Here is a 15,293-nt window from a genome sequence, read left to right as displayed (position 1 = left end):
TGGAGTAAGGCAGCAACCTCTTAACTGGTTTCTTGGCCCCCGTGTCATTCTCTAGAATGACATTTCCGACAGAGAAAGCTGACCATGTCACTCTTACACCTAAAATTCCTCCAGAACAGGTGTCCCTGCTCACAAGTGCAGCCTCATCTTATGTCACTTTCCCTTCAAATTCTGGTTACTGGTCACCTGCCGTCCCCGAAGAGACACACTGTATCTCCCCTCCAAGACTTTGCACGTACTACTTCCTCTGCCAGAATCAATGCCAGCCCCACCCCCATGCTTGTCTGAAACACCTCTCCTCATCCTTCAGGATGAGCTTCAGGAAAGCACCCACTCTTTCTCCACCTCTTATTCTCAACTCAATTGATCCTGAAGCACCTGGCACTTGCTTCTAACATTGATCTCCTTGGATTGTACCTTTTTTTTTCTCTGTATTTTCTTTTAGAGATTTTCTTTTATGTGGACCATTTTTTAAGTCTTTATTGAATTTGTTACAATATAGTTTCTTGTCTTATGCTTTGGTTTTTGTGGCTGTGAGGCATGTGGGATCCTAACTCCCCAACCAGGGTTTAACCCAGCACTCCCTGCATTGGAAGGCGAAGTCTTAACCACTGGACCACCAGGGAGTCCCTGTTTCTTCTCTATCTTTACCACTAGATGGTTGGGGCTTCCTTGGTGGCACAGACAGTAAAGAATCTGCCTGCAGTGTGGGAGAACAGGGTTCAATCTCTGGGTCAGGAAGATCCCCTGGAGAAAGGAATGGCTACCCACTCCAGTATCCTTGCCTGGAGAATTCCATGGACAGAGGAGCCTGACCGGCTATATTCTATGGGGTCGTGAAGAGTTGAACACGACTGAGCAACTTTCACTTTCACCACTAGATTGTAAGACCAGAAGTTGAGGGCAGGATCCTCCAACTTATTCACCGCTCTATCCTCAGAAAATAGGGTGTTGAAGTGTTATCACTGCACTGAAGTCTTATCAATGAGGTTCCCATGGGTGTTGTGTGGAGTCCCACATAACACCACATTCACCTTCCCTCCCTCTTCATCCCCGGAATCCCAGCTGTAATAAAATAGCATTATGACTTACTTCCTTGGGAGCCTTCCAGCAAGTGGAATATTTCAATAAACAAACAATAAAAGCATAGAACAAATGAGAGAGGGAAATGTAGGCCCTCAAGAGGAGGACTGAAATCAGACTTGGCAAGAGGCTGTGAATGTTTTCTAAGGCTGATAGATTTATGATTGAGAATTTTGTGTTTCCACATGGACCTTGCCTGCCTCTATTATGCTAACAGCCAGGGCTAGACATAGAATGAAAGTGATCTGAAGGTGATGGGAGACTTAGATTCTTCTGACTTGGAAAGAACTTTGAGTTTGTACATTCCATCTTCAAACATAGGGGTCCTAAATGGTCTTAGGGGATACAGATGCCTTTATGCACATGTGTGCTATCTCTCTGCTCTCCCTCTCTTTCTCTCTTACAATACACACAAACATACACACACACACATCCATATGTAAGGAGTGATTAAAAAGAAACTTGATCATATTCTCATACTTCCCCAAGAAATTAGACGGAAAAGAGATCCATAAGCTTCTTTATATTAATATTTCTGGAGCTCAGGAGGATTTGGGCACTTCAGATTCTCTTATTTCTCTGAATCAAACCAAATCTCTCTATTCTAAATCTCAGGATTCCATTCCTTCCCATTCATGCCCTAACTTTCCTCTAAGAAACCTGTGAATTCCACTAACATTTTAACTGGGCAGTCAGAGAATCAAAGTTTGCATCTGATTTTCAATTATATTAGTTCTGAAGCTATAATAGGTAAAAAATTATTTTAGAGTCATAGTAGAAACTCTCCAGTTCTCTCAATGTGTCTACAACTGGAGAGTTTAGAACTCTGAGCTTAGGATTTTCTTCCAATAACTCTTCTACTGCAGTCAGAAGCAGCCAACCTTGCTCAAAACACTTGTAGTTACAATTCTCACCATAACAATCACTTCAGCAGGATAGTCTGCTGAAATTTGGTCTCCCAAAGACTGGCCACCAAAAGGCAGTTCATCCCAGGTAGTCGCAGGTGATAGGTTTTTAAAAAAATTTTTTTTTTTTTAATTTCACAGGTGGTGGTTTCAGTAACTCTTTTGCTATTGCAAGTTATGGATCACTAGTTACTGGAAGAGGCAGTCCACCAGGGGCCCCAAGGGTCTCTGTACATCCTTGTTAATTGTGCCAAACTGCGAGGCCTATCCATGCTCAGACTCTGGGTCATTTCTGTAACTAGTCTCAAAGGCAATGAAGTAGACCAAGGTGACCACAGCATGACTGTTGTACAGCTCTTCTCACTCCCTTGGGGAAGGAGACTGGCTTGTTGGTTGCTTGTTATAAAAGATTCTGAGCCCTTGTCCAGGGCTCCTCAGTGACAGTGCAAATCCGTTGGTGCGTAACTGCCATCTAGGCCCATTGCATTGCCCCAAGGGACTTCAGGGCAATAAAACCAGCTGTACCATGCTATTGTTCCTACTGTTTGCCTGTGAAATATACTGTCTTTATCTGTTCCATTGAATCTGCCTACTTTTGGGACCTCTAGAGTATGTCAAACCAACTTGGAGTCCTGTTATTGCCTGCCATCTTCCACGAGGTTGGGGTTCTTTGCTGCCTAGTATCCCATTTTCCACTGGCAATGAGCTCCTCACTGAATTCAAGCCCAGTGAGGTCATTTAACAATCCCAGGGTCCCATCTTTTAAAAAAATATTTATTTATCTGGCTGTCCTGGGTCTGGTTGTGGCACTCAGAATCTTTAGTTGTGGCATGTGGGATCTAGTTCCCTGACCAGGGATCGAACCTGAGCCCCCTCCACTGGGAGCATGAAGTCTTAGTCACTGGGACCACCAGGGAAGTCTCCTAGAGTCCCATATTTGAGGATTGGTTTCCCACAACCACTTTCGATATCAACTATTGTATCAGCCAACGTCCAGTCAGAAAAACAAATCCTTCTAGGTCTGTGCTGTCCTCTATGGTAGCCATTAACCACCTGTGGCTATTTAAGTTTAAATTATTAAAATTAAAAGTAATTAAAAAGTCAGTTCCTAAGTTACACTAGTCACATTTCAAGAAGTCAGTAGCCATATATGCCTAGTGGATACTGTATAAGTCAGTGCAGTTAGGACATTTCTATCATCACAGAACATCACCTGGGACAGTATTGCTCTAGATCATTTCAAACAGAAAAGGATTGAGAACAAGAAATTGTTGAGAGTAGCTTAAGGAAGAAACAGCTTATGAGAGTTAGAAGAGAAAAGGGGAGACGGGGAAGGTGCTGTCACCCTGGGAGAAGCCACCCCACAGTAGGTACTGATCTACTAGGGGTGCTGCTGGTGGAGGCACCACCAAAAAACGGGACAAAACTATGGCTTCTTCCCTTCAAAATGCCTTTCAGCCTCCTGCCAATACCTTTCTTCTGGCAAGAGAGGCTTTAAAATATGTATTTTTCAAGTTTCTATATTTCTTATTATACTGAAGAAAGCAAAGAGTGGGGGAATGTGTCTTAAAGCAAATAGACAAATAACTGCAGAATAGGGGTTTTATCAATAATTATAATATTCTAATATTATATTTATAATATAATAATATATGTAATTATAATAACAATTCTTATGGCAGAAAGCAAAGAGGAACTGAAGAGCCTCTTAATGAAGGTGAAAGAGGAGAGTGAAAAAGCTGTCTTAAAATTCAACATTCAAAAAACTTAGATTATGGCATCCAGTCCTGTCACTTCATGGCAAATAGATGGGGAAACAATGGAAACAGTGACAGATTTTATTTCTTGGGCTCCAAAATCACTGCAGATGGTAATGGTAACCATGAAATTAAAAGGTGCTTTCTCCTTGGAAGAGAAGCTGTGACAAACCTAGATAGCGTATAAAAAGCAGACATATTACTTTACCAGCAAAAGTCCATATAGTCAAAGCTATGGTTTTCCCAGTAGTTATGTATGGATGTGAGAGTTGGAGCATAAAGAAGGCTGAGTGCAGAAGAACTGATGCTTCCAAACTGTGGCGTTGGAGAAGACTCTTGAGAGTCCCTTGGACTGTAAGGAGATCAAACCAGTCAATCCTAAAGAAAGTCAGTCCTGAATATTCATTGGAAGGACTGATTCTGAAACTGAAACTCCAATACTTTGGCCACCAAATGCAAAGAGCCGACTCATTAGAAAAGACTCTGATGCTGGGAAAGATTGAAGGCAGGAGGAGAAGGGGATGAAAGAGGACAAGATGGTTGGATGGCATCATTGATTGAATGGACACGAGTTTGAGCAAGCTCCTGGAGATGGTGAAGGACAGGGAAGTCTGGCGTGGTATAGCACATGGGGTTGAAAAAAGTCAGACACGACTGAGCGACTGAACAACAAATAATATTCTTAGGAGATGCCAAAACTCCCACCCTGTAGCTCACATCCATCCCCTTTCCTCCAGCAACTGCCCCTTGTCCTCTGTGTTCCAGCTACATGGAATTGCTTTCAATTCCACTCTAAAACTTTATGATTTTCTCCTCCTCAGAGTCTTCATATACTGTTCCTTCTGCCTGGAACTCACTTTCTCTGGCTCTTCACATACCTGGCTATTGTTGTTCATCAGATATCACTTCCCCAGAGCAACTTTCCATGACCTTGCCAATCTGTTTAAATTAGCCTCATCTCCCTCACCTCCTGCTTCAGGCTTTAAAGCATCCTGTTTATTTATAGTCCTTGTTTCAGTTGAAAATTATCTTGTGTTTATTATCTGTCTCCCTTCCCTAGAATGTAAGCTCCAGGAAGGCGGGGGCTTGGTCTGCCTTTTTGGCACTGTGTTCTCAGCATTTAGAACAGTGGCTGGCATATAAGAGGCTGTCAATAAACATATATTGTCTAGATGAATTGCTTCCTTCCATTCTTCAGGTCTGAAATCTTTCCTGTCTCTCTAGCTGAGTGAGGTATTTCTGCTCTATGTTCTAAGAGGAACCCAGACCTCTCTCACTGTGACTCTTAAAATTACTGTAATTACTTATATCTTACTCTTGCTGGACTTAAACTCAGTGAAAGCAGAGACCACGTCTTTCTTGTTCACAGTTTCTAGACACAGTCCCCAGTGCCTAGCACAGTGCTTGGGATATAACTGAAAGTGAGAGTTGACTTGATGGATTTGGTAATCATATTATCCTATCAAAGAGTTTGGGAGAAGATTTAGTGATGAGTGTATTGAAACTAAGCAAAAGAAAATAACAGGACAATTATTAACTCTAGGAAAAAGTCCAAGGAAAAATCTTAACAAAAATGGAAATGCAATCACAAAGTCCTATGAGGCTTGACTATGAATAATATTTACATAGTCAAAATCAGGGTCAACAGGACTGTATTAATTACATTAGACTTCATAAGTTGTTAACATTTTGACATTTTTCTACACTGGTTAGTAAACAGTAGCTACCCCAAGCTCCCTGAGTACCCCAGTGCCACTGTTCCAGCTGCCCTCACTGCCCGCCCTGTACCTCTCCCCCACATCTTAGAACTCCTTGAAACTTCCCAGGGTTCACAACTGCAGAGACAACAGCTAGCACAGCCTGGGGCTTCCGACCCTGCTGGAAAGACCAGCATCTGTTTGGATCAGTCACTGCCTGTGTAAGTAGGCAGTCTCCAGCCCCTCCTGGGCACTGCCCTTGGCATCCCCAGAAGGCTTAACTCAGCCTTGCTTGCTACACTTACATGGGCCCAGGAAGTTCTGCATAGGAACACCAGGCTGTCAGCCAGTGGTCAACCTGCCCCACCTCCCACACTTCAACCCCCTTTCCTAATTGTTCTGCCTTCCCCCAGCAGGCTCAAACCTCACCCCCCTAGAGAGAGTGGTCCTGGAGAGAATGCTGGCATCTCGGAAGGCAAATATTTTTAATGGTACTCCTGGTCATAATATGTAACCAAAAATTGTGATATAATTATACTGGAAGATGGGGCAGGGAAGTGGTGTTAGAGAAATCTTCCATTGTTCAAAATCAATATACAATGCACTTAAAAATCAAGAAACAAAAGGATAGTTGTATTATTTGGAAAATAGAAGTAAATTCCAAAAGAAACAGCTGGAAGAGTTGAAATTGTCTAGCTATCTATCTCCAAGGAGAAGGGCTTAGTATGGGGAGAGATGGGACAATAATCTACCATTTTTTATTATAAGCTTTAGAGAAAATTTGACTTTTGAACTGTGTACACATTCCTTTTCTTTCCTTTTAGGAGACTATTCCAGGAATCCTGATGAGAGGTGATGGTCAATGGTGATGGCAAGGAGAGAGAGAAATGGATCCAAAATTATAATTAGGATTTGAATTAGCATAACTTGGTAATTGCTGGTGTAGAGAGTGAGGGAGGAGGAGAGAGCAGAACCACACAGATTTGGGCATGTAAATTGGGGTTAGAGTAGGACTGCTGCTTTTTTCCTTTTTTCTTTAACATGGAGATGCAGTACTTTTATTTATTTATTTTATTTGGCTGCACCAGGTCTTGGTTGTGGCATGCAGGATCTTTAGTTGTGGCATGTAGGGTCCAGTTCCCTGACCAGGAACCAAACCTGGGCCCCCTGCAGTGGAAGCACTGAATCTAACCACCGGACCACCAGGGAAGTCACAAGGATGACTGTTTCTTGGCAAGCATTTGGATGCCAAGGATCCCTCCAGTCACCACATACAGCAAGAGTAACTAACTCTACTTAGGAGGATTGGCACTAGTTCACAGATAAGGGATATTTGAGCTGTGTCTTGAAGATAGCATAGAAGTTCTCAGTTCCACAAAGGATGAGATCTGTGGTGAGTAGCTATGTAAAGAGAAAAAATATTCCAGGCAAGGGTGATGGGGAGTAATAGGAAGTACAAAGGCACAGAAGTATTGGAGCGTTATTTTGGAGGGAAAATATTGAATTGTTCTGTGCAGTTGCAGTGTGGGAGACATGTTGGGGAAGAAAATGGTGGAAAATAAAGCAGGAATGAGAGTTTGTGGCCAGAACCCAAGAGCCTGTAATGTAGTCCCAGTGGTCCTATCTCTTGAGTTGGTGGCAAAATAATAAATACAAGTCTTCTGAAAAACAACTTGGAGGGACTTCCCTGGTGGTCCAAGGGCTAAGACCCCGAACTCCAAATGCATGGGGCCCCAGTTTGATCCCTGGTCAGGGAACTAGATTCCACTTGTCGCAACTAAGGGCTAAGACCCCGAACTCCAAATGCATGGGGCCCCAGTTTGATCCCTGGTCAGGGAACTAGATTCCACTTGTCGCAACTAAGGGCTAAGACCCTGAACTCCAAATGCATGGGGCCCCAGTTTGATCCCTGGTCAGGGAACTAGATTCCACTTGTCGCAACTAAGTTTGCATGCTGTAACTAAAAGATCCCGCCTACCTCAGGTAAAGATCCCACAGGTCGTAACTAAAGATCCCACATGTTGCAATGAAAATCAAAGATCCCGTGTGCCATAACTAACACTCAGCATAGTCAAATAAATAGATGACAATAAAAATATTTTAAAAACTTGGAAATATACATGAGACATTGTTAAAACGAGTCTAACATCTGTTCTGGTGATTCTGTTCCTGGGGGTTGTTCTTAAGGAATACTTTTTTTAAAGGATGGAGTGAGCAATATATATGAAGATATTTATTGCATCATTATTGGAAACAGTGAAAAACTGGAAAACAGGCAACATTTCCATCAGAGGAGAATACTTAAGTAAAAGATGATGCATTCATACAGTGAATAATAAATATACAGGCTGGAGTGCATGTCAGAATTAAGCTGGACTCATCCAGGAGGCTTTCTGGGCTCAGTGGAGGTGAGAAGGTCCAAAGTGGGCAGGAGAAGAATGGCAGAAGCAGAGTAGACCCTATGTTAGTCCCAGCAAGGGCAGAGGCAGGGGAGCCACCATTATGGGGCATTTGCCTTTTGGTATTTTATTTAATCCTCACAGCAGTAGCAATCCTATGAGGGTGGTACTACCTGCATCCCCACATTACAGACAAGGACCTGAGGTTCAAAGGGATGGAGTGATCTTCCCAGGGCTATCCAGCTTCAAAGTAGATTCCAGCCCAAGTCTATGTGATGGCAGAGCAGCCAGTGATTTCCTCTGCACCATGATGCCAAGAGTCAATGACCACGATGTTATCTATGGGGCATCCCTTTTACATGTTCCTGACAATCTTTCTTCAGTCTTGAGCAAACAGGGTCAAGATCGTGTGGACACCAGAGATTGACAGTAAGTAGCAAAATGGAAAAAATTGTATGATACAATGTTGAACAATAAGAATATGTAATTGTATCAGTGATCAAAGCTGCCACCCCAGGGACTTCCCGGCTGTCCAATGGTTAAGAATTCACCTTCCAATGCAGGTAATATGGATTTGATCCCTGGTTGGGGAATGAAGATTCCACATGTAGGGCAACTAAGCCCCAAAATTTCAACTACTGAGCCCGCACGCTCTGGAGACTGCAGAGAAGCCTGCACTGCAATGAAGAGCCCATGCGCCTCCACTAAGACCTGAAGCAGCCAAATAAATAAATAAATACTAAAAAATAATAAAGTGCATGAGGTGAAGGTCTTTGTATTTTATTTGATTTATTGGCTACTCTGGATCTTTGTTGCTGCACCAGTCTTTCTCTAATTGCGGTGCTTGGGCTTCTCATTGCGGTGGCTTCTCTTGTGGAGCACGGGGGATCTAGGGCTCACAGGTTTCAGTAGCTATGGCACACAGACTTAGTCACCCTGCGGCATGTAGGATTGAACCAGGGATCGAACCTATGTCCCCTGCATTGGCAGGCAGATTCTTAACCACTGGACCACCAGGGAAGTCTGAGCTGAAGGTCTTACATTAAATAAAAAAAAAAAAGCTGCCTCCCCAAATTGTGCTCACAGTCAATAGCAGGAAGGGGCAAGAAGAAATGGAAACAGATGATGAGTGAGTGAATGCTCTCTTTCCTCTTTCTCCTATTCTTGAAGTTTCTGTTTTTATCACCATTTTATTTGCACAATAAAAAACCAATTTACAATTAAAAATGGAAACAGGGAGAAAATATGAAACCCTGGGGTGTCCCATAGCTATGCCTTGAGACCAGCTGCAGCTCCTGGCCTTCCAAAGCCATTTGGATGGCAGCACACCTAAAGAAGTTGGTTTCTTCTGGCAAAGGAGGAAAGGAGAGAAATGTACTATACAACCCAAGCCAGGAGGCCTCAGGTCCTTGCTGTCACGCTTCATATGTTGGTGTCATGGCTGCATCAGTGACCTTCTCACCTGGACTGAAGAGGCACTGCTGTAACCAGGGCTTCCCAGACCAGGCCACTTTGTATCTGATGGTTGTTGCTGCTCCCCATTCATTTTTATTGTTGGCTATCCTGGCTTGGATTTGGGCTTGCTGGAGGAAGAGCCAGTATAGGATTCTCTCTGATTGAGGGACAGAGGCCAAGGTGACCTCAGCCAGCAAAGAGAATAGTGAAATAGAAATATCCATGCCTTGGTTTCAGAGCTAGGGTCCAGCAAGTCTTCTTTTGTTAGTGCTTACACTCCTTTGTTGTTATTTATTCACTAAGTTGTGTCCGACTCTTTGCGACCCCTTGGACTGTAGCCCACCAGGCTCCTCTGTCCAGTGGGATTTCCCAGGCAAGAATACTGAAGTGGGTTGCCATTTCCTTCTCCAGGGGATCTTCCTGACCCAGGGATTGAACCTGTATCTCCTGCATTGGCAGGTGGATTCTTTACCACTAAGCCACCTGGGAAGCCCTTACACTCCCTATCTCACTCAGTTTTACTCTGTCCTCTAGATCACCATTCCTTTCAGGATTCCATGCACTGGCCATGCTATTCCTTCAGTCTAAAGTGCCCTTTATGGTGTTTCCTGACAGAGCCAAACCCGCCCATTCTTTAATATCACTTCCTTGATAAAGCTTTTCCCCATCTCATTTTCAGAAATAAATCATTCCCTTCTCTGACTCCCACAGCACTTGATTTGCATCTTTCCTATGGCAATTGTATTTTTCTGCAGTATGTTATAGTTATTTATGTCCATGTCTGTTTCTCCCACTAAATGGTAAGTTTCTCAAGGTGGCCGAAGAGCCTGTCTTATCCAACTCTGATTCCCCCTACACCCTGGCCAATGCCTGGCCTATGGTAGGTGCTCAATCAAAGTGTGGAATGACATTAAATTAAAACAGCTGAGTTCTTCTTTTTGTATCACGGACTCCCCGGGAAAGCGGTTGAGATTGTAGGCAGATGACCAATTGGTTATATATCCGTTTCTTTCCTGTGCATTTTGAAAGGGGGAGAAAGAGGAAGATAGTTAAAGCTATCTGTAGATCCATATTGCAGATATTTCAGCCAGGAGTCCTTAGAGAGGGTAGTAATATGAATAATAACTAACATGTACATAGACTCTGACACTTTCACACCCATTAACTCTGCTGGGTCTCACAAGGACTGTAGGATGTAGGCTGGGTAGGCAATATTTGGCTTGTCCCAATGTACAGCTGAGGAAACAAAGGCTCAGAAAAATGATTTGCTCAAGATTACATCAACTCAAAGGAGAGCTGAGACTCCAAGCCAGACCCGTTGATTTCAAATCACACACTCGTGGGGTTGCAGAGGTGACAAGAACACAGACTCTCTTACTTTTGATAAACGTTTGTGGAATGAAAGAACACCACCCACAGTTTAACCCTTGAGAAGGTTTACCCGCATCAGACTCCAGTTGTTATCCTCATGCATGTTTATTTTCTCACCTGGGGGTTCAGTTCCTCAAAGATAGAATCTATGCCTGCTCCTTTATTTCTCTTCCCACAGCTCAGTCCTTTGGCAGGCCCCTCCCTTTTGCTGGATCTTGGTTTCCATGTCTGTAAAATGAGGAGGCTGAGCTAGAAGTTTAAATCGGGTCACATTCCCATCAGCGCCCAGCACAGAGCCTGGCCCACAATTTCCATCACCCTCCTCGTGGACGACTCTCAGCTCCAACGCTAGAGGCCTCCAGGACTCCAGCTGACATGATGGAGTGTGTACCCCGCACGTCGCAGCCTCTTCCTGGGCTGGCCATGGAAACTGAGCCTCCTCCAGACAGCAGGGCTGCTCCGCTCACACAGATCAAGTTGGGAGCCTCATTAGTCATGTCAGATGACATAGTTAACACTTGGGGCCAGCACAACCAGTTCATCAAAAGCTCCTATGTGCCTGGCTCCATCACTGCGGCTGAGGAACTACTGTATGTGGAGCAGACAGCACATCAGAGGAGCAGTGCCAGAGTGCTTCCAAATTGGTTTTGATTAATTGCATGGACATGTCTTAATTGGTGCCAGGGTAGCGGCCAGAGAACTTATGGGAAAGCAGGATGTTATGCTTTCATTCCCTGAAGTCCCATAAAGCAATGAAAGATGAGGAACAGAATCACTGCTCGTTGAAAATTTATCGACCGTGCAGACCCAGAAAACACAAATAACTATCTGAATCGAAACCTAACCTCATTTTCCCAACTCATTGGAAGCCATGCATGTTCCCCTCTGCGCCCCTGCCTGCCTGCTGAGATGTACAACCAAGTGAAAGGTGTGATTTCTGAGAAATGAGTGCTTTAGTGTGGAGACGGCACACTCGGCTTTCCCAGATGGGCGCAGAGGTATCTGGGAAGGTCCCTCCCCTCAGAAACATCTCCTGCTCCAGCACATCAACATCCTATGAACTGTTATCAGATGTTGATCGACTTTGGGTGAATGCTTTGGGTGAAGCATTCATTCACACATTCATTCTTTCTTTTCCCTCCTTGGAGATTTGTATTGAGTGTATCTTAAATACATAGCACTGTTCTGGTGTCATGGGGAATACAGAATGGAGTCAAGTACAGATGCTTCCCCAAGGAAAACAGTTAACTAGGGGAGAACAGAGGACAGGTCCACAGATGAACTAATACATAATGGTTGCATCACAGAAAATGAAGCATTGAGATTTGCCATCAAGAAGACTGGGGTTCAAATCTTAGCTCTGATTCTTATTTCTGAGTCATCGCAGAAGTCACTCTGATTCTCTGAGTTTTAACTACAGAATGGGATAAAAACACTGCACTGGGTAATCATGAAGCTTATAAGAGGTTGCAGAGTTGAAAGAACAGGGTACAGGGCCTGCCATTGATCAAAAAAGGGTTGCCAATTCTGAATAAGCATCACCAGGGAGGCTCTAAGAAAGTGCTATGTGAGAGTTCATGTATTCAGGAAACAAATGTTTCCAAACCACATACTCTGTGCCAGGCTCTAGGGATTTAAGAAAAGAAGTTCTGCCAGCAACAAGACAGGTCCACTAGGTAGTAGCAATGCTATATAGTATGGCACATGAGTGTGCATGCTAAGTTGCTTCAGTCGTGTCCAACTCTGTGCGACCCAACCCTATGGACTGTAGCCCACCAGGCTCCTCTGTCCATGGGATTCACCACCCAAGAATACTGGAGTGGGTTGCCATGCCCTCCTCCAAGGGATCTTCCTGACCCAGGGATCGAACCCAAGTCTCCTGTGTCTCCTGCATTGCAGGTGGATTCTTTAAACTGAGCCACCGGAGAAGCCTGCTATGTATGGTAAGAATGGCAAATTGTTAGAGGTGTGCTGACAGAAGCCTGCTCTGAGTCAGTGGTGAGGAAAGGAGACAATAGTCACTCTCACCTAGGGTAAAGAAATAGGACAGATATGCCTAAAAAGGCAATGTTTGGGCCAAGTCCTCAAAAATGAGAAGATTTTCATTTGCAGCTAGAACACAAAAAGGCATTCCACGCACAATAACACAATATTCTTTTTGTTTCTAGAACAAGCAACGATTATCCCCTGGGATTTTGGAATCAGCTTCTTTCTTTTTATGGAAAGTTCTTTTCTTAGATTTTCCCAAAGGTGACTGCTTGACATTTATAAACTGGTATTTTCTCATTTATTCCTCTGTTTCTTGTATTTCTCCTTCACTAGAATGACTGATTCAAGAGAACACGAGATCTTGGGTTTTCTCGTTACTCTATCACAGCATCTAGAACACTGCCTGGCACAGTGTAGGTGTTTGATATATGTTTGTTGCCTGAATAAATAAATAAACTTCAGGAGGCTCAGGAAGGCATACTGCCATCAAGGAAATATAAACACACTGCCTGGTGCACTGTTGGCATTGAATTTTTTTTCTCATAAAATACCTAAAGCACATGCTTGCTCAGTCGTGTCTGACTCTTTGTGACCCCACGGACTGTAGCCTACCAGGGTCCTCTGTCTATGGAATTTCTCATGCAAGAATACTGGAGTGGCGGCTGACCCATGTCGATGTATGGCAAAAACCACCACAATATTGTAAAGTAATTAGCCTCGAATTAAAATAAGTTAATTAAAATTTAAAAAAAAGGATACCAGAGTAGGTTGTCATTTCCTTCTCCAGGGGATCTTCCCGACCCAGGAATCAAACCCGCTGTCTCTTGCGTCTCCTGAATTGGCAGGCAGGTTCTTTATTGCTGAGCCACTGGGGAAGTCTCACCTAAAGCACAGGCTGGAGGAATTGAGATGGGAGGTAACAGAAGAGGTGGTCTCTGAGCTGCTCCCTGAAGGCCAAGAAGGATGACAACATGATGGGAACGTTAGAGGGGCATCAGGAGGATTAAGTAAGACAGCTTTTAAATCTCTTCCAACCTTGAGCTTCTAAGACTGTCTCCCAAACAAATCATCTCTTTGCCACCCTTCGGGGTCTCCCCATCACACCCCTCCTTTCTACCCCACCCTGTCTGGAGTCTGTAAGGACATCTGACACACCATTTTCTGCCAATGTAAATCATGAACTGATGTGTGATGCTTGTTCCCAGTTTTTACCATCCCCCACATGGAGATGGACCCGTAACTCAGGGTGGAGGCCCCAGGCAAGGACAGCCTTTCCACAGGGTGGCAAATAAGGTGGAACTGTTTACCCACCAGCACCTTCCTGGCCCTGCTCCCAGATAATTTTATGTCCTCTGGTCCTGAATCTGCTTCTTCGTTGGATGCACCTCAGTTCACTTGCTGGAGCACTGATGTGTGACTATTTAACTGCCTCTGCTTCCTGTCCCAGTGATGCTAGGCTTTAGGGAGCATGGGAGAGAGACAAGAAAGAGAGCTTTGTGTGAGGTAAGCTTTGACAGTCATAATAAAGGCCCTAAACTAACTTATACATAGACAGTGCTCGACAATTTACAAAGCCCCAGAGCACTCCGGTTCATCCCTCAAGACCCTGCACCTCTTTTCAGTCACCTTCAACTCTCCCAGGCAGAGCTAATCCTTCCCTCCCAACTTTGTAGAGCGTCCATTAGACCCATTATTACCTTGTAATGAATTTGTGTACATGTCTCATTTCCTTTGTTAAACCATCAACTTCTGATGACAGATCTCTTCTCTCCTAGTTAAACACATTTCTTTTGTTAAAAAGTACTTTTCATCATACATATTTTTCTAATTATAAAAGTAATATTTATAGTTATAATGATCAAAATTGTATATATAAATATATAATGAAGAAAATTTTAAATCACCTATAATTTCATCACCCAGATAAAACCACTGGTAACATGTTTAATATATCTTGAGCCTTTTTGTAGCATATAGAAAGTAAAAATGGACTATATAATGCATGTGGCTTCACAGTCTGGCTTTAGCATCTTTCCATTGTGAACATAAACACATCATTGACAGTTCTTTAAAAGCATCACTTTAAATGGCTGCACTATTTTCATTTAATGAGTTTACCACAATTTACCTGACAGTTTCCTCATTGAGAGACATTTAGGCTAGTTACTTCTTTTTACTGCTTTTCCAAATAAAATGAGTAGCTGTATATATAAGTCTTTATCTACATCTTTGACTATTTCCCTCAGGAAGATTCCTAGAAATGGAATGCCTAGGTCAACTGGTTTAAACTCCTTAAGGTGATTCTTGATGCTCACTGCCAAATTGCTCTAAGAACCAATTTACACTTCCAGCAGTGTATGAGTGTGTCCATCTTATAGTGTCCTCACCTACATTTAGTATTATCCCATTGGAATCTTTACCAACCACAGTGATTTTCTCACAATTTCCCTTAGGGTGGATAATTTTTCTTAAACACAGCAAAAATTATTCAACCATACAGAGTTGTCTTCTGCTGAGATATTACCTAAGGAGAGTATATTTGTTTGAACAGATCTTTTACTGCTGTAAATATTTCTGTAATTTTGATTTGAAAATTGCCCAAAGAGCAGAAAGCTCACTCTTTTGCACCTCAATTGC

At 43.3% G+C, this 15,293-nt stretch overlaps 1 protein-coding gene across 7 annotated transcripts in view; it reads right to left on the bottom strand.

Annotated features, from left to right (window-relative positions):
• The window catches only part of GVQW3 (GVQW motif containing 3), a 44,650-nt gene that overhangs the window by 5,222 nt on the left and 24,135 nt on the right, over positions 1 to 15,293 (bottom strand). The window contains exons 2-6 of one of the 7 annotated variants that reach the window (XM_081544363.1): positions 14,354 to 14,427; positions 13,968 to 14,113; positions 13,416 to 13,603; positions 10,785 to 10,895; positions 9,012 to 10,309 (exon numbers count right to left, since the gene is read on the bottom strand). In XM_081544363.1, the coding sequence (XP_081400489.1) occupies positions 14,074 to 14,113; positions 14,354 to 14,427 (114 nt within the window). In that variant the 3' untranslated portion in view covers positions 9,012 to 10,309; positions 10,785 to 10,895; positions 13,416 to 13,603; positions 13,968 to 14,073. Of the gene's footprint in view, positions 1 to 7,662; positions 10,310 to 10,784; positions 10,896 to 11,318; positions 11,496 to 11,795; positions 13,604 to 13,967; positions 14,114 to 14,353; positions 14,428 to 15,293 lie in introns of those variants that run through there. The other 6 variants (XM_081544362.1, XM_081544359.1, XM_081544365.1 and 3 more) reach the window with 6 other exon arrangements.

Source organism: Giraffa tippelskirchi, chromosome 11, assembly GCF_054371585.1.
Source record: "Giraffa tippelskirchi isolate mGirTip1 chromosome 11, T2T-mGirTip1v1.2.pri, whole genome shotgun sequence".
Lineage (NCBI taxonomy): Eukaryota > Metazoa > Chordata > Mammalia > Artiodactyla > Giraffidae > Giraffa > Giraffa tippelskirchi.
This window is presented reverse-complemented; position numbering and strand designations above follow the sequence as displayed.